Here is a 20,180-nt window from a genome sequence, read left to right on the forward strand (position 1 = left end):
AGCTGGAGGAGCTGCACACACACACACACACACACACACCGGCCTACGACAGCAACGGGTGAGGGGTGCTGGCAGGTGGATCCTGAAGAGGCCATATTGTATATTTCAAGCTTTTATTATTTTATTTTATTAATTTAATTTGCTTTTATTTATTAATTTATGTGTTTATTTTATTTTATTTTATTTATTTATTAATTTCTTTGTTTGTTTATTTATTTTATTAATTTTTATTTTATTACTTATTTTAATTTAATTATTTAATTTAATTTATTATTTATTTTTGATTGTTTTATAGTATATATTAAATCAAGGTTTTATGCACCAAAAATTCCCATAATATAAAACAAACATTATAAACCCCTAAAAAATACACCTAAAAATAATTTAAAAATAAATAATTTCGTTTTTCACAGCTATTTACCAGCAACGGGTGAGTAATGCTGTCAGACTGACTTCTAAAGAGGCCATTTTCTGCATTTCAATTGTTTTATAGTCCATGTTAGATCAAGGTTTTATGCACCAAAAATTCTCATAATATAAATCAAATATAATCAACCCTAAAGTATACAACTAACAACAATGTAAAAATAAATAATTTAGTTTTGCACAAGTTATTTTCCACCCCCTCTTGAATAAGACTTCATGTAAATGGCCTTTGTTTTGATTGGCTAATCCAATTTAGTACACTTCAGTGTTAGATTTTAAGGATACAATTTATCCTTAAAATAAATGTACTTGATATATGATTATACATATATCAAGTATATTTTGTGTACTTTTTACATGATTGTGGATGTACAAATAGGCCTATATGATTGTATAATACCTGATTGTCATGCAGGTATTGCCCTTTTCTTCAATAATCAGTGGTGTGTGTTTCCCACACTAGTGCTGCTGCTGACGGATGTGTATTTCCCTACAGGAGTGTGTTATTCCTCCAGCTGGATAACAGAGCCTGCTCCCGTCTTCCCTCCACCTGTTTCCAGTACGCCGTCGAGGCCGCACAGTTCCTGCGGGCCGTCCTGGCACTGAAACACACCCCGTTCCCCATGATCCCCGAGATCCAGGCGGCTGTAATCAGTGTGCGTGGAGTGGACGAGGAAATAGGAGACAGAGACGAGGTGAAACTGCCCAAAGAGGAACGCAACAGTATGTTTTTTTTTTTTATCGTACCTTGCCACAACATAAGCATATATTCAGACACTTTTAAGTCCCCATGCATTAAATCAAAATTGCATTTTTTTTATTTTTTTAATGTAGTCAATCATTTTATCCCTTAAAATCGACTTTGATCAGCAAAATTACATATTTAAATGTTTTTCCTTGAAAAAAAATTTCTTCATGTCTTAAAATAGCTTGAATGTAACTCGACACCCTTGCCTCATTTAGTATGCGCGGTTCTATGAATATGCAAATGAGCCCCGCCTCCACTCACTCACTCACTCAGAGATCCACTCGTTGACGATCACACGTTGATCTGATTGGTTACAAGGTAGTTTGTGACGTCAGAAACACCAGCGATTTCAAACTGTGTTTTTGAGACTGTCTTTGGTTCACTGCAGTTTTAAGCAGAAAATACTCAGCAATGCTGTCGACTTATGAATTTACACATGGTTTGTCTTAAAACATATTAAAAACACCATATAGACATACAAGCAACATTAAAAACTTGACTATCACCACAGGGGGACTTTAAAACATTTCTCATTGTATAGCCATTGGCATAAAAGGTTCTAGGCCAGAACCCTAGAGTTCTATATAGAACCTTTTCTTCTAAGAGAGTAACTGCAAACGATGAGAGTTTCAGAGAAGTTAGTTCTATTATTGGTAACACTTTAGAATACTGTTCCGTCATTACAGTTTTTTTTATTTGCTTTGGTACTATTTTCACAAGTAAGGTGTACATTTTCAAAACTCTTAGTACAAAAATCCAAACTGATCACACTTGTAACACAGCTAGTCATTCTTTCAAAACATGATCCCATGCTTTCATTACAGTTATACATTTTTCAGTCCACATAATCATTGCTTCAAACACAAGATTATTGTAATATGTAATGAGAACGTTTGGTTTAATCACAGAAACACAACAGTATGATCTTCTTTCAATTTATTACTTTTAACAATCAGTTCATTCAACACCAAACAATGCAAGACACATGTTTCAAATCACTCTTGTTGCTGAAATAATTACAGTAATACAGGCTACAGTTGCCACATTAGAAAAAAACATGTGCATTACCTAACCTATGTAATTGAATCCATAATGTTTGTAATAGTATCTGCAGTGAGTTATCAAAAGCTGTGATGGAGTATGACACAGCCATGAGGATCTGTGCTAGAACAGAGTTTGCTGGCAATACAGTAAATGATTTCACTCTATTACCATTGACTGAATCTACTGTAGTGGACCTTTACACTTTAGGTTGAGTTACAGTAATGTGGCTGTCCATGGTAATCTGTTTACAGTATCACTGTATGTATGACATATACTGTAATGTAAAATGCTGTATTTGATGCCATCTGTCTCCCTTGATGCATCTCTGATCAATCTAATGTTTTACAGTCACTGACCGTTTCCTCTCCTTAAACTCTATTCTGCTTTACAGTGTTTTCACAAATGGCAAATTTCTCTGTATCTCTCTCACACACACATGCGAGTGCACACACTTTGAACATAGTGGTGGTTATTATCTATAAATCACTCATGTAAAAATAATTCATTATATTTGGTTATCCATATCGGAAATTGCAAACAAGTTCTATAGAAACTGTATATAGAATCAATATCTACAGGTGAAACTCGAAAAATTAGAATATCGTGCAAAAGTTATAATTTTGATGATTATGGCTTACAGCTTATGAAAAACCCAAATTCAAAATCTCAGAAAATTAGAATATTACATGAAATCAATAAAAAAATAATTTTACTGTAAATACAGAAATGTCGTCCCTCTGAAAAGTATAATCATGCATGTGTATATAGTTATATACTAAATGTATTACTGTAGTTTCACCTTTTTATTTGAATTACTGAAATACATAAACTTTTGCACAATATTCAAATTTTTCGAGTTTCACTTGTATAGAAATCTATAGGTGTACCAAATGATTCATTGATTAACCATTAAGATCAGTTGGATTAAATAATAGACACATGTATTAAACTGAACAAAAAGAGATGCAAATCAAAAGTTTGATAGGAAGAGCTTTATGAAAGGCAGTTACTGTGAATGTACATTTATGTATATGAAACACTTATTTTGTGTTGTGAAAAGGATACTTTGTGATTTTGTGAATTGTACTAACACAATTGAAAACATGATGAAATGTTTGGAAAAAAGTGCACTTTTGATGATCTGTTGTGATATTAGCACTAAGAGTTTTGAAAATGTACACCTTACTTGTGAAAATAGTACCAAAGCGAATAAAAAAAACTGTAATAAACAACGACACAGGAACAAATGAGTAACGAACTATTAACTTTCTATTTACTACTATTAACTAACAAGAAACTATGATTATTAAATTAGTAAGCAATAGTGCTCAGTTGAATGTGGTAGTTCACTATTAGCTAATCAGTAACTACTACTTTTTTTCATACCTCCCAGAGAATTACTATATACAGGTTCATAATTTACATGAATAATGCATAATTTATAATATAAGGTAACCGTAACCCTCTAGTAATGACACTGACTAGTTACTACATCCTTTTAAAGGTGCAGTGTGTGATTTTAGCGGCATCTAGTGGTGAGGTTACGAATTGCAACCAACACAAGTTACGGTGGCCGACAGGAAGTGATGTCGTCGTCTGAGACAGCAGAGAGTAGCAGTTCAGCAATGAGGTTTCTTTACAAGGATAAATTAAGAAATAATGTTTACTTAATTATTCAGTAAAACTATATGTTATTGCGAATATTATTGTTACTTGTTCATCATTGTGTCAGTGTTTTATTCGCTGAACTAAGCTTGCTTCCTTGCACGAAGAGCAACATAGTAACGAAACGCGTTTGTGCGTTTAGGGCCACCGTAGAAACATGTCGGCGCATTTCAATGATCGGGAACCCGCGGTGTGTGTAGACAGAAACTGCTCATTCTAAGGTAATACAAATATAACGTTTCATTATGCAAGGTCTTTATACACCACTGAAAACATAGTTATGGATCTTATCTTGGATTTCTGTCAATAGATCCTCAGAAATATTACACAATGCACCTTTAAAGTAACTACTAATTATTTAGATCAGTATTCTAAAGTGAAAATAATGATAACTCTCTAATTACTGAAGTCATTGAAAGCTTTTGAGTCTTTTATAAGGTTTTGAATAGTAAATCTTTCCGATGGATTTGGTAAAACTTTCATTACCAAAAAAAACAAAGAAAAGTAATTACTAGTGTGTTCCCATGATATTCACTTTATAATACTGATCCACATTATTAGTAGTTCCTTTAGAAGGATGTAGGAACACTTGAGTCATTACTAGTGGGTTACTGTTACCTTTTATTATACTTTATACATTATTCATGTTAATTATTAACCTGCATATAGTTTTTATAGTCCTCAGTGAGGTTTGAAAAAATAGTAGTTACTAACATTCAACTGAGCACTATTACTTAATAATTTGTTAATTAGAGTTTCTTGTTAGTTAATAGCAGTTAATAGAATAATAATAGTCCGTTACTCATTTGTTCCTAGAACAGTATTCTAAAGTGTTACCGTATTATTGAGGTGTTTTTCTTGTATTTATTTCATGTTTCAGTTCTCGGAGCCTCTCCTGCCTGGATGTGGCCAGTGGTCGGCGTGTCGGCTGGACTCGGTGTGGCTCTTGTCCTGATTATCCCGGCAGTGCTCCTGTGGTTAAAGGTGACATATTATACCCCTTTCCACAAGATGTAATACAAATCTATGGTGTCCCCAGAATGTGTCTGTGAAATTTCAGCTCAAAATCCGCCCAGATTATTTATTATAGCTTGTCAAATTTGCCCTTTTTTGGGTGGGAGCAAAAACCCACCGTTTTTGTGTGTGTCCCCTTTAAATGCAAATGAGCTTTTGCTCCGCCTCCGTTCAGAAGAGGGCGGAGTCTTTACACGAGCTTCAGAAACTCCAGCAATAACAAAACAGGCCGATCTCACTCATCCAGAATCCCAGAATAACCAGTAGCGAGTGCAGCCTTACGGAGAGACTCAGCAAGAGTTTCTGAATGTTAGTGGAGACATTTATGTAGTTGTTGTGGAGTTACATTGATCATCTCATCATCATGTTGAACTTCTACACAAGTGTCCACAGTTCCTGAGGTGTTTATAAGACAGCGGTGACATGTTCTGGTCAATAGTGTTCAGTGCTCGTCTGTGCTCAACGACAGAACAGTTTCAGGCTTTGCTGGATCTTCTGTCGAGAAACCGAATGTCGGCTGGTGTGTGTAAACGTGCAGATTAAGGGCCGTTAATATTATAATAAGATCCTCTTCATACGTCAGAAGGAGAGAAATCTGATCGGCTTGTTTTATAACATGCTTGCAGAGAAAGACTCACTAAAACAAAGTTACTGGGTTTCACTTTTTACGTTTTCTGAATTGGTAGATGCACCCGATTATAGCACTAATTATTAATATTAATGTACCATATTTGCATATGTCCCCTTTAACATGTACACATCATCATCCTGCAAAAGTTTTCACCCCTTTCATCTATTAAAGTATCATGTTTCCTTGAGCATCAGTGAAATTTTGCATAGTTTTGTACGAGTCGCATCTTAAATCATATAGTCAATCATTTGGAAAGTTGATCAAGTCATTGCACTAGGTGGGTAGATGCTCCGAGGACACGATTATAGCACGTAAACGCGGAAAAAGTCAGATTTTCATGATATGTCCCCTTTAAAGAGGAGACGCCAGCGGAGAGGAGGCGGCGAGCAAGTGCGTCACAGATCCATCGTGACCGACAGCAAAACCTGGACTCGATCTGAGGAGAACAGAAGCAGATCAGGACGAGATAGAGACAGAAATGGGGTGAAGAAAAACAAGAGAGGAAAGGAGTCAGGAAAGAGACGCAAGGAGCCGCTCGGTGAGGATGCGATCCGAATGCGGTGAGTGTATTTGAAGAGTTTCACACTGTGAGTGAGGGAGGAAAAGGCCCTGATGGAGAGGAACCGTGTGTGTGTGTGTGTGTGTGTGTGTATTTTACGCCTATTTTAGGCCCCTGAGGAAGGAACTGGACATCGGAAGTGACACCGACGTGACCCAGAGCTCCATGGAGGACATCAACAAGACCATCTGTGACCACAGATCACCGGACCAAAAGCACTTCCAACAGCCCCGCATGCTGGGTGAGAACGAGCCGAACGCATACACTGCACCAACTCACACTCATTATCCTATATTCACCAGTTTACTCTAAAATGGGGGGACGTGTGGAACCAAAATTGTGTGTGGTTAAATGTGTGTGTGTGTGTATATGTATTTATCTACACACACACACACACACACACACACACACACACACACACACACACACACACACACACACACACATATAATAGCCTACGTATCCACACACATTATACATTACTAAAACATAAAATACAATATAAATACAATATAAAGTAGTTAATGTGATTAATGCAGTGCCATTTTAGTATTATTTATATACTATTATAGTATTTAATATTTTGAATTAGCTTTTATTTTTATAATTTCATTTTCATTTTAGCAAATTTGTTTTTTTTTGTTTTATTCGTTTTTTAAATATTGCTATTTAGCTTTTTTTTATTTGAATTTTAGTAAATTAAGAACTTATTCTAGTTAGTTGTATTTTAGTTTTATTTTAATTAACGAAAACAAAATTTTGTTAACATATATATAAACCAAAATTAAATATTATAAACCAAAATTAACTATATATATTAAAGTTAATATAGCCTACTAAAGCTAAAAATAAATCTAAATAGCAATATTAAAATATTACAAAAATACATAAAAATGTACTAAAATTAAAAGTTAATTCAAAATATTAATAAATATATACTAAAACATTTCAGATCATGTAAAATTCCACTTTTACAAGCTAAACAAACTTGTAAATGTTGCTACTGAAGTTTACATCCATAACACAGCCATTGAAAATCATGTACATCTAAACAATATTTGCATATTATATTCAATGTACTATGAAAAGAGGAAGTGCTCATTCTAATCTTGCACATACAGATAAGAGGATAATTGGGACATACAGCCACTGTACTTCAACAATTAATTAATTGTCTTTCTTTGTAATTTCTCCTTTAGCTCCGCCGAGAGGATGGGAAAGAAACCCTGTTCCTACACCTCAAAGAGCACCAAGACATGTGAGCGCATATATATATATATCAGCTTCAACTTTTATTTATTTATCTAGCGCATTTAACCAACCATGTTGCCCAAAGTGGTTCATAGTTATAATTAAAACATACATGTATAAACACATTACACCAAGCCTAGTAAATGAAGGCATGACTACACACTCTTGGACATACACCCTCACACAACTGAGATTAGAGAGATAGAGAGAGAAAAAAACTAAATAAAAATAAGTTATTACTTCAATAAACAGAATACCCTTAACTAAACGCTGAGTTGCTAGCCAGATATGAAGGGGAAAACTGTTACACAACTTGGGAGCCACAACTGAAAAAGCTCGGTAAACCTTGGACTAAAGACAGCCAGCAAAAATTGGTTAATATCCTTAATTGTTTAAACTGCTTAATGTCTTACCTGATATGTAAGACCCTAAAAGGTCAGCAATGTAGTTTGGGGACATGCTGTGCTTTAAAAAACATTAATAAAATATTATAATCGATCCTGTACATAACCAGCAGCCAATGAAGAGAGGATACGTGAGGAATAATGTACATCCAGCCAGTCGTTATCTCAGAATAAACCCGACCGGGTGATCAGGACTTCATCAGTTATTCTGAGATCACACACACACACACACACACACACACAAACACACACACACACACACACACACACACACACACACACACACACACACACACACACACACACACACACACACACACACACACACACACACACAACACACACACATGTAGTGTTTCCATGTTTTATGGGGACTTTCCATAGACATAATGATTTTTATACTGTACAAACTGTATATTCTATTCCCTTAAACTAACCCTACCCCTAAACCTACCCATCACAGAAAACTTTCTGCATTTTTACATTTTCAAAAAACATCACTTAGTATGATTTATAAGCTGTTTTCCTCATGGGGACCAAAAAATGTCCCCACACGAACAAGGATTTCAGATATTGCCATCCTTATGGGGACATTTTGTCCCCATAATGTAGGGTTTACCAGGCCACACACACACACACACACACACACACACACACACACAAACACACACCTGAAGGGGTTTATTCTGAGATAACAATCGTCTGGATGTAAATTATCCCGCTTATTACACGGATACTTGCCACATCAGTAAATAATTAGACACGAAATATTGATCTGAGTTGAAATATTTTATCAGCTCTTTAAACGCAAAGCTTCACGGAGAGAGCAGTTTCAGCGGCGAGATCAAACTAGACGGACATTTAAGAGATACGGTATACAGTCATAACACTTATTACACAGCATTTCAACACATTAATAATTATGGAGATAAGAGATATTGATTTCAGATTAAACTGTTTTAAATTCATACCTGTTTGTATCTTATAATCCAACAGTGTACAAAACAATATTCACAAAATGTGTTTGTATGAAACAAGAGAGAGCGAATCCACGATACTGGATGGCATAATTAAATAACTGTACACAAAATATTGATTCGACTGAGTTTTAATATTTTATTAGCTCACCAAATGCAAAACTTCCACGAAGAAAAAACGTTCCTAGCGAGTGTATAGCGCTGATGACTTCAGTGACCCGGATGAGCCTGTGTTTCTGTTTTCAGAGGTTGTTATTGTTGTTATGTTATATAATAATAACACACCGCTGGATGGCGCGATTGACCAATCAGAATCAAGTATTCCACAGAGCCGTGTAATAATAACACTGCAGTAATGTGGTCCCTTTTTGTGTGTGTGTGTGTGTGTCTGTTTGTGTGTGTGTGTGTGTGTGTGTGTGTGTGTGTGTGTGTGTGTGTGTGTGTGTGTGTGTGTGTGTGTGTGTGTGTGTGTCTGTCGTGTCTCAGAGCGCTCCGGTGCAGTGGTGCGGTCCCGACGGCTCGGTCGTGCTGATCCGTGCGGTCAGAAGTGGACTGGACCGAGTGGTTCTGGAGCTCCTGAGAGCCGGAGTCCCGGTCAATAACACCGACCACACGGGTACGAGCGTCTAATGCCTGTTCTCTCCTGTTGCGTGTGGAATGAGTCCCTTTGATTGGCTATGTTTACACGCACAACTTTTGTTTAGAGCGGACTGAATCCATTCCGATTGATGAATCTGAATGTTACGGTGGCCGAGAGAGCTCAAGGCGCTGAAACTGAAGAAAACACAAAAACACCCACAAATTAAGATAACATCGTCATCAGTTTTACAACACATGTGTGCTCCAAATACTCACAACACAACCAAATACAGAAACGCAGTTCACAACAGCCTTTATAAACGAACTGGACTTATGATACATGGAGAGCTGTATAGTGAACATGTTCATCTTTATAAAGATGCTCTTTATGCTGCTAAAAATGTTTTTTATGCTGCTATTTGTTGCATGGTGACCTTGAGTGGTTTGAAAGGCGCCTTAAATAAAATGCATTATTATTATTATTATTATTATACACCACCAGATACAGAAACGCGCTGCAAATAGCACAGACTACAACAGAAATGTTTCCAGGGGATTCAATAATGACGAACCCGGCTGGGACGTGCTTATAGCTCACATAGAGAGTAAAAGAAATGGACACAGCTTGATTTCAACGGAGAAAAGTGAAGCCCATTAGACACACTCACTTTCGTCAAGCTCAAATTGAGCTTGAGACGTAGATGTGACGTGAGCAACCTGTCTGACAGTTGTACATCTTCTAGTAGCTGTGCCAAGACAAATCTGAATCACCTAATTCCTCAAACACGGTGTTGAAATATTTTGTCCCGTTGCTTTTATGGACTCTATCTATGGGTACTCCCTTGACTTTATGCCTCAAAGTTCCCGAATGCCTCATAGACAGTAAAAGATTGCTGTGAGCTTCTCCTCCTGTCTATACGGTAATTTCTCTACTGTGCGACACAGAGTCGCGTGGTTATGACACAATCGTTAGCCTATTTTTACAAAAACGGCTTATACGGGGCCATAACGTAATATACAAAGTAATGGAGCCTTTTATACATTGTCGTGTTTCTTTAGAAATAAATAATGGACATTTGAAGTCTTTGGACGCTGCAGATGTAAAGTTATTCGCTGTCAAAGTGACGCCAAAATGAATGGGAGTCAATGTAATGCTAACAGCAGGTGAAGTTCTGCTACGATGGCGGCTCCCGCGAGGCTTCAGTTTCCGGCTGATGGATTACACGCTTGGTTGCAACGCGTTCGTGGAGCTCTCTCGGCCACCGTATAACGTAGTGTTTACGTGAACGCTAAACATGTGATCGGGTCGAGGTGCGTGTTTATATGTCACAAGATTCAAATCGGAATATATTTTTTGACATGCGCACACTGCTGTTTGCGTATAATAACTATTCTCCTACATTGGTTCTTTATTTGTTTTAAACAGCAGACTTAATATTTATCCATTTCTGGTCATAATTAGGAGTATGAGCATATGCACCGTTGTGCCGTACTGCTTATATTTATCATGCAGTAAAAATGTCCAAAACCAGTCGTCTGTGGATAAGATTATAGAATGACGGGACACTCATTTATACGACACTTTATTCAACAGGAACAACAGCTCGTTCAGCGTCATTACACTATTTCTACATGATTGCACATGCGCAGTGCTTTCAGTTTCTGTTTTCAATCCGATCAAGTTTAATTTCAGTGTCCTCTCGATCGGATTAAAAAAGGAATAAACCGCCCCTTTCAATCCTGATCGAAATTTCATTGGGATCAAGCTCTATTGGATCGATAAAAGAGTTTACATTAAAGGGATAGTTCACCCAAAAATGTAAATTCTGTCAGTAATTACTCTCCCTCATGTTGTTCAACCCCGTAAGACCTTCGTTCATCTTCAGAAACACGAATTAAGATATTTTTGATTAAATCTGAGAGCTGGATCACTCCTCCATAGTCTTCTAAGGGATTGAAACTTGTTCCCCGAAAAGTTATTAAAGACATTGTTAAAATAGTCCAAGTGACTACAGTGGCTCAATCTTAAGTTTATCAAGCGACGAGAATACTTTTTGTGCGCAAAAAACCCAAAAAATAACGACTTTATTTAAACTATTCATTTCCTTCTCTGTGGGCCTCGAGTGAGTGAGCGTAGTGTGATAGCGTAGTGTGATAGCGTAGTGTGATAGCGTAGTGTGATAGCGTAGTGTGATAGCGTAGTGTGATAGCGTAGTGTGATAGCGTAGTGCTACGTCACACGTAGGCTCACTATTGGCTGACGCTGGTCATGTGTGTGATGCGTGTGACGTACAACACAGAAGCGCTGCGCTGTTACACTAGTGAACTCACTCGAGGCCCACAGAGAAGGACATCAATAGTTGAAATAAAGTCTTTTTTTTTTTTGCGCACAAAAAGTATTCTCGTCGCTTGATAAACTTAAGATTGAGCCACTGTAGTCACTTGGACTATTTTAACGATGTCTTTAATAACTTTTCGGGGAACAAGTGTCAATCCCTCAGAAGCCTATGGAGGAGTGATCCAGCTCTCAGATTTAATCACAAATATCTTAATTTGTGTTCCGAAGATGAACGAAGGTCTTACGGGGTTGAACAACATGAGGGAGAGTAAATACTGACAGAATTTACATTTTTGGGTGAACTATGCCTTTAAGTATTTTCAGTCCGATTGAGCCGTCAATCCGATTACCAACGGATTATTTGGTTGCATGTAAACGTAGACCTTACAGGAAGAGTGTTTGTTTCCTTTGCAGTTGGGGAGTAATGTGTTTTGCCCTTTCTTTGTCCCTCTCTCTGTCCTGTCCTGAACTCCTCACTGCAGCTCCTCTGATAAACACGTCTGATTCAGAACAGAGTTAATGTGCTGTAGCGCCCCGGTCAATGTGGAAATAATGTATTAACCTTCCATGCCTTTGTTTCTCTCTCTCATACATTTCCCTCTTTCACGGCAATGGTCGATGGCTTCCTGTTTTCCCTTCCCATAACACATTCCTGGATGCTCTCACGTCATTTTTTTTGGCTTCGTCCACGATTTTGTGACCCCACAACACGCCATTACACGATCACCCTTTCACTGATCGAGATCAATTCCTTCTTGCATCTCTTTCTCTCTCTCTCTCCTCTCTCTCTCACTCCTCATCCAGGTAGATCTGCCCTTCACTGGGCTTGCTCTGTAAATCACCTCCCATTGACACGGACTCTCATTCGCTACGGTGCCGCTGTGGACTTACAGGACCATAGGGTAAAGAAAATGACATGTTTGTGTTTTCTGTACTTCTCTATAGCCAATCCTATTAACCAGATAGATAGGTAGATAGATAGGTAGATAGATAGATAGATAGATAGATAGATAGATAGATAGATAGATAGATAGATAGATAGATAGATAGAGAGAGATAAATAGACAGAGAGAGATATAATGAGAGATAGATAGATAGATAGATAGATAGATAGATAAATAGATAGACAGATAGATAGAGAGATAAATAGACAGAGAGAGATATAAAGATAGATAGATAGATAGATAGATAGATAGATAGATAGATAGATAGATAGATAGATAGATAGAGAGAGAGATAAATAGACAGAGAGATATATATACTGATAGATAGATAGATAGATAGACAGAGATATATATATACTGATAGATAGATAGATAGAGAGATATATATACTGATAGATAGATAGATAGATAGATAGATAGATAGATAGATAGATAGATAGATAGATAGATAGATAGATAGATAGATAGATAGATAGATAGAGAGAGAGATAAATAGACAGAGAGATATATATACTGATAGATAGATAGATAGAGAGATATATATACTGATAGATAGATAGATAGATAGATAGATAGATAGATAGATAGATAGATAGATAGATAGATAGATAGATAGATAGATAGATAGAGAGAGAGATAAATAGACAGAGAGATATATATACTGATAGATAGATAGATAGATAGATAGATAGATAGATAGATAGATAGATAGATAGAGAGAGAGATAAATAGACAGAGAGATATATATACTGAGAGATAGATAGATAGAGAGATAAATAGACAGAGAGAGATATACTGATAGATAGATAGATAGATAGATAGATAGATAGATAGATAGATAGATAGATAGAGAGATAAATAGACAGAGAGAGATAAACTGATAGATAGATAGATAGAGAGATATATATACTGATAGATAGATAGATAGATAGATAGATAGATAGATAGATAGATAGATAGATAGATAGATAGAGAGAGAGATAAATAGACAGAGAGATATATATACTGATAGATAGATAGATAGATAGATAGATAGATAGATAGATAGATAGATAGATAGATAGATAGAGAGATAGATAGAGAGATAAATAGACAGAGAGAGATAAACTGATAGATAGATAGATAGAGAGATATATATACTGATAGATAGATAGATAGATAGATAGATAGATAGATAGATAGAGAGATAAATAGACAGAGAGAGATATAATGAGAGATAGATAGATAGATAGAGAGATAGATAGATAGATAGATAGAGAGAGAGATAAATAGACAGAGATATATATACTGATAGATAGATAGATAGATAGATAGATAGATAGATAGATAGATAGATAGATAGATAGATAGATAGAGAGATAAATAGACAGAGAGAGATATAATGAGAGATAGATAGATAGATAGATAGATTAGAGAGAGAGAGAGATAAATAGACAGAGAGAGAGATAATGAGAGATAAATAGACAGAGAGATATATATACTGAGAGATAGATAGATAGATAGATAGATAGATAGACAGAGAGAGAGAGAGAGAGAGAGAGAGAGAGAGAGATAAATAGACAGAGAGGTAGACTGAGATAGATCAGAACGACAGAAATATCTCCAGTTTGACAGTTCTATACTCTACACACACAGTAGCACTTTCATACTAAGAATAAATCAAGTCCCTTCACCAATATTAATGGAATAAAAGTCAATCTTTTCCTATAGGGTGAAACGGCTTTGTTTCTCTCGGCTCTCCACGGTTGCTATGACACCGCACGATTCCTGCTGCTCAACGGGGCCAATCAGGACCTGTGTGACGGCAAGGGGCGTCGTCCACTGGATGTGGCTCGAGAGGGATTACATCATCAGGTCCTGGAGCTCCTATTGGCCCACAGAGTTCACAGGGCCCCGGTGCCTCTGGATCCCTCCACTGAGCTGCTGTGGGACGATCGCACGTACGCCTTCTCTCCTTGGGTCGCTTCGCCTCCATGTCTGCCCGGGAGAAGTGCCTCGTTTTCAGGGGTCATTGGTCACAGGGGGATGTCAACACCGCCACCCACGTAAGTTACGACGATTCCTTTCAGTTGAATATGTGAGGGATAATGTACATCCAGCCGGTCGTTATTTCAGAATAAACCCGACCGGGTGATCAGGATCAGGTCTTCATCAGTTATTCTGAGATCACACACACACACACACACCTGAAGGGGTTTATTCTGAGATAACAATCGTCTGGATGTAAATTATCCCGGTTATTACACGGATACTTGCCACATCAGTAAATAATTAGACACGAAATATTGATCCGAGTTGAAATATTTTATCAGCTCTTTAAACGCAAAGTTTCAGCGGCGAGATCAAACTAGACGGACATTTAAGAGATGCGGTATACAGTCATAACACTTATTACAAAGCATTTCAACACATTAATAATTATGGAGATAAGAGATATTGATTTCAGATTAAACTGTTTTAAAATCGTACCTGTTTGTATCTTATAATCCAACAGTGTACAAAACAATATTCACAAAATGTGTTTGTATGAAACAAGAGAGAGCGAATCCACGATACTGGATGGCATAATTAAATAACTGTACACAAAATATTGATTCGACTGAGTTTTAATATTTTATTAGTTCACCAAATGCAAAACTTCAACGAAGAAAAAACATTCCTAGCGAGTGTATAGCGCTGATGACTTCAGTGACCCGGATGAGCCTGTGTTTCTGTTCTCAGAGGTTGTTATCTGGGAATAACTCACCGTTAGATGCTGCGATTGACCAATCAGAATCAAGTATTCCACAGAGCCGTGTAATAAGCATTTTTAAGTTCTCATGGCTGGCGAGTTCTCATGTTTCGTTCTTAACAGTGATTGGCAGATGGGCTCCTCCCCCCAGAACTGGCGTCCAGCCCCCAACCAATCAGCAACAGCATTGGTCAGCCCCAGGATTCTTGGCCGCCCATCTCGGCCTATCAGTACTCTCCAGGAAGTGACATCAGAGGCGGAGGACGAGGAGAGGGAGATGTTACAGGATGTTACTCGGGCAGCAACACCTCACTTCCTGTCTCCACAACCAGCGCCTCGACAGCGCTCGTTCTCCTGTACCCAACATGCACTGAACCGCCGCTCCAGTGGCAACCAATCAGAGCCGCCCGTAGCAATGCCAGCCAATGAGCACGTCGAGATCGTGATTGTGCCCCACCCGAGAGAAGCAGCCAGCCAATCAGAGAACAAATCCACAGGGAACGCCCTCAGCGTGGACTCTGAGAGGGAGAATATAAGGAACTGCATCTCCAAAGTCCACAGCGAGAGGGTCAATAATGAGTCCAGCATCTTCATCCAAAGCAGCATGTGAGAGCATGTGCAAAATGTACATACCTGTTGTTTACAATACGTCAGATCATATTACAGACTATAAAATAATCTGCTTATGTAAAATAATTGGCCAAATCTAAGGAAAACCCCCAAAAACAAAAGCAATTGAAATATGCATAAAAAAATAAAGCCTATTAGGAACTATTAGGATCTTTTTTATTAAGAGTTTATTGACATTTTCTTCCACATGACTGTTATGTGTTTGTATGTTTTACTTTATGTAATTTAGGATTTACTTTGATGTAATAAAAGATATTGCTTAAAGGTGCATTGTGTAATATTTCTGTGGATCTATTGACAGAAATGCAATATAAGATCCATAACTATGTTTTCAGTGGTGTATAAAGATCTTGCATAATGAACCGTTATGTTTTTATTACCTTAGAATGAGACATTTATATCTCCATAACCGCGGGCGCCCCCTTCTATGGAGGTCGACATATTCATATTGTGACGTCATTTTTCTAGCGTAGCCAACAGCGAACACACAGCAGCGCTACTGCGAACACACAGCAGCGCTACAGCGAACACACAGCGCTACAGCGAACACACAGCGCTACAGAGTGCGTTTCCTCACTACCATGAAAAAGAAGTTTTCAGTGGTGTATAAGACCTTACTTAAAGCTGCAGTAGGGAGTTTTGAGAAAATGTTGACTTAGCCTGAAAATTTGAACAAGCACAACTTACAGGTACAACCCCCTTGCTCTCAGCTGCACTACAGCCCTCCCTCCACAGCTCCTCCCCCACAGCTCCTCCCTCCACAGCTCCTCCCCCACAGCTCCTCCCTCCACAGCTCCTCCCTCACAGCTCCTCCTCCATTGCTCCTCCCTCCACAGCTCCTCCCTCCACAGCTCCTCCCTCCACAGCTCCTCCCCCACAGCTCCTCCCTCCACAGCTCCTCCCCCACAGCTCCTCCCTCCACAGCTCCTCCCTCACAGCTCCTCCTCCATTGCTCCTCCCTCCACAGCTCCTCCCTCCACAGCTCCTCCCTCCACAGCTCCTCCCCCACAGCTCCTCCCTCCACAGCTCCTCTCTCCACAGCTCCTCCCCCACAGCTCCTCCCTCCACAGCTCCTCCCTCCACAGCTCCTCCCCCACAGCCCTCCCTCCACAGCTCCTCCCTCCACAGCTCCTCCCTCACAGCTCCTCCTCCATAGCTCCTCCCTCCACAGCTCCTCCCTCCACAGCTCCTCTCTCCACAGCTCCTCCCTCCACAGCTCCTCCCTCCACAGCTCCTCCCTCCACAGCTCCTCCCCCACAGCTCCTCCCTCCACAGCTCCTCCCTCCCCAGCTCCTGGCCCACAGCTCCTCCCTCCACAGCTCCTCTCTCCACAGATCCTCCCCCACAGCTCCTCCCTCCACAGCTCCTCCCCCACAGCTCCTCCCTCCTCAGCTCCTCCCTCCACAGCTCCTCCCCCACAGCTCCTCCCTCCACAGCTCCTCCCCCACAGCTCCTCCCTCCACAGCTCCTCCCTCCACACCTCCTCCCCCACAGCTCCTCCCCCACAGCTCCTCCCTCCTCAGCTCCTCCCTCCACAGCTCCTCCCCCAAAGCTCCTCCCTCCACAGCTCCTCCCCCACAGCTCCTCCCTCCACAGCTCCTCCCTCCACAGCTCCTCCTCCACAGCTCCTCCCCCACAGCTCCTCCCTCCACAGCTCCTCCCCCACAGCTCCTCCGTCCACAGCTCCTCCCCCCACAGCTCCTCCCCCACAGCTCCTCCCTCCTCAGCTCCTCCCTCCACAGCTCCTCCCCCACAGCTCCTCCCCCACAGCTCCTCCCTCCTCAGCTCCTCCCCTACAGCTCCTCGCTCCTCAGCTCCTCCCCCACAGCTCCTCCCTCCTCAGCTCCTCCGCCACAGCTCCTCCCTCCTCAGCTCCTCCCTCCACAGCTCCTCCCCCACAGCTCCTCCCTCCACAGCTCCTCCCTCCACAGCTCCTCCCCCACAGCTCCTCCCTCCACAGCTCCTCCCCCACAGCTCCTCCCCCACAGCTCCTCCCTCCTCAGCTCCTCCCCTACAGCTCCTCGCTCCTCAGCTCCTCCCCCACAGCTCCTCCCCTACAGCTCCTCCCTCCTCAGCTCCTCCGCCACAGCTCCTCCCTCCTCAGCTCCTCCCTCCACAGCTCCTCCCCCACAGCTCCTCCCTCCACAGCTCCTCCCTCCACAGCTCCTCCCCCACAGCTCCTCCCTCCACAGCTCCTCCCCCACAGCTCCTTCCTTTTTGAGGGCCCATTGACTATGGCCTGCCCATACTTTGACTACAAACCTGGTCCTCAAATCATTATGTATTTTGCAATACATGTAACTTTATAACATTTCACTCTTTCTATAAGTTATAAATAGCTAGTAAGATAACGTTAAAGGATTAGTTCACTTTTAAAAAAAGTTTTGCTGATAATTTACTCACCCCCATGTCATCCAAGATGTCCATGTCTTTCTTTCTTCAGTCGAAATGAAATTAAGTTTTTTGATGAAAACATTCCAGGCCTTTTCTCCATATAATGGACTTCAATAGGACACAAACGTTTCAAGGACCAAATGACAGTTTCAGTGCAGCTTCAAAGGGCTTTAAACGATACCAGACGATGAATAAGGGTCTTATCTAGCGAAACGATCGGTCATTTCAAAAATAAATAAAAAACTTTAAGTTTTATAACCACAAATACTCGCCTTGCTCTGTTCTGTGATGCACGTTCGTGACTCTCCTGTTCGAACTCGTTCATCAAAATGAACAAATCTTTTTTCGAGTCATTTCGTTCGTTGAACAGGAGAGTCATGAACGACGGTTCGCGCTGTGCAAGAGAGGGGTGATCAGCGCGTACACAAGCGTGATTGACACTGCTAAGACATTCCTCCTGGCTCTGATTGGTTGTTTCTGAACGGGAGCGGTGTATTTCTGCAAATGGCAATAGGACCACAGGGAGGAGCCAGAGGAGCTTGATTTTTTCACAGATTATCTGTCTCATATTCTACTGTCAGGACATAATGACAGTTTTAACAAATATTTGTTTACAAAAGTTACCTACTGGAGCTTTAATGAACCGTTATATTTGTATTACCTTAGAATGAGCAGTTTCTGTCCACACACACCGCGGGTTCCCGATCATTGAAATGCGCCGACATGTTTCTACGGTGGCCCTAAACGGACAAACGCGTTTCGTTACTATGTTGCTCTTCGTCCAAGGAAGCAAGCTTAGTTCAGCGAATAAAACACTGACACAATGATGAACAAGTAACAATAATATTCGCAATAACATAGTTTTACTGAATAATTAAATAAACATAATTTCTTAATTTACCCTTGTAAAGAAACCTCATTGCTGAACTGCTACTCTCTGCTGTCTCAGACGATGTTATCACTTCCTGTCGGCCACCGTAACTTTTGTTGGTTGCAATTCGTAACCTCACCACTAGATGCCGCTAAAATCACACACTGCACCTTTAAGTGTCATGAAAATAATATAATCAATTTTAATTTTATGTTTCCTAATGAAATCTTAGTAATACACTTTCTTATTTCTTTTGATTCAGCGTTAAAATGTTCACAGATTTTATGCAATTTACCCTATTATATACAGTATATTTTCTTATTTTATTTCATCGGTTCAGATTTTTGGATGTTTTAAAAAAGATCACCAACTAATGTTGTTACACCTAAAAAAAAAGGAATGGTAAATATATTTAAAATGATGTACACTCACATGAGATTAAGGCAGTGGTGTTGTTGGTAATTCAATTTTCTTTCATGTTTTTGTGAGACGCTACTTTCATAAAATCCAACACCACTGAAATCGTCCAATCAAACGTTACCAAACAACATTTCACTGTAAAATGTATTCGATTTCTGAAGTAAAATAGATTGCAAGTGCCATAATATGTTAACTAAGTAAACATTTTTCAATGGCATGATCTTTGTCTAAATCAGTCTTATTGCAGATATACTGTTTTATATTTATTATATATACATTTATTCAACAAGGATGCATTAAATTGATCAAGTGACATTTTTTTCAACTGATAATAATCATAAATGTTTCTTCAGCATCAAATCATCATATTATAGTGATTTCTGAAGGATCATGTGACACTGAAGACTGGAGTAATGATGCTGAAAATTCAGCTTTGATCACAGGAATAAATTATACTTTACTATATATTCACATAAAAACAGCTGTTTTAAATTGTAATATTTCACAATTTTAACCGTATTTTTGATCAAATAAATGCAGCTTTGGTGAGCAGC

General features: G+C 39.3%; 1 protein-coding gene across 1 annotated transcript in view; it reads left to right on the plus strand.

The window, feature by feature from the left end:
• The window catches only part of notchl (notch receptor, like), a 19,506-nt gene extending 3,297 nt beyond the window's left edge, over nucleotides 1-16,209 (plus strand). Inside the window, exons 3-12 of the mRNA XM_077229950.1 lie at nucleotides 1-58; nucleotides 923-1,149; nucleotides 4,764-4,867; nucleotides 5,886-6,088; nucleotides 6,198-6,328; nucleotides 7,287-7,345; nucleotides 9,206-9,335; nucleotides 12,441-12,538; nucleotides 14,291-14,625; nucleotides 15,435-16,209. The exon at nucleotides 1-58 is cut by the window's left edge and continues 272 nt beyond it. Of these exons, the coding sequence (XP_077086065.1) occupies nucleotides 1-58; nucleotides 923-1,149; nucleotides 4,764-4,867; nucleotides 5,886-6,088; nucleotides 6,198-6,328; nucleotides 7,287-7,345; nucleotides 9,206-9,335; nucleotides 12,441-12,538; nucleotides 14,291-14,625; nucleotides 15,435-15,921 (1,832 nt within the window). The 3' untranslated portion in view covers nucleotides 15,922-16,209. The remainder of the gene's footprint in view (nucleotides 59-922; nucleotides 1,150-4,763; nucleotides 4,868-5,885; nucleotides 6,089-6,197; nucleotides 6,329-7,286; nucleotides 7,346-9,205; nucleotides 9,336-12,440; nucleotides 12,539-14,290; nucleotides 14,626-15,434) is intronic.
• Nucleotides 16,210-20,180: the final 3,971 nt, after the last annotated feature.

The sequence above is a fragment of the Siphateles boraxobius genome, unplaced genomic scaffold (assembly GCF_051911475.1).
Source record: "Siphateles boraxobius isolate OS27281-9 unplaced genomic scaffold, OSU_SipBor_1 137, whole genome shotgun sequence".
In the NCBI taxonomy this organism is placed as follows: Eukaryota; Metazoa; Chordata; class Actinopteri; order Cypriniformes; family Leuciscidae; genus Siphateles; species Siphateles boraxobius.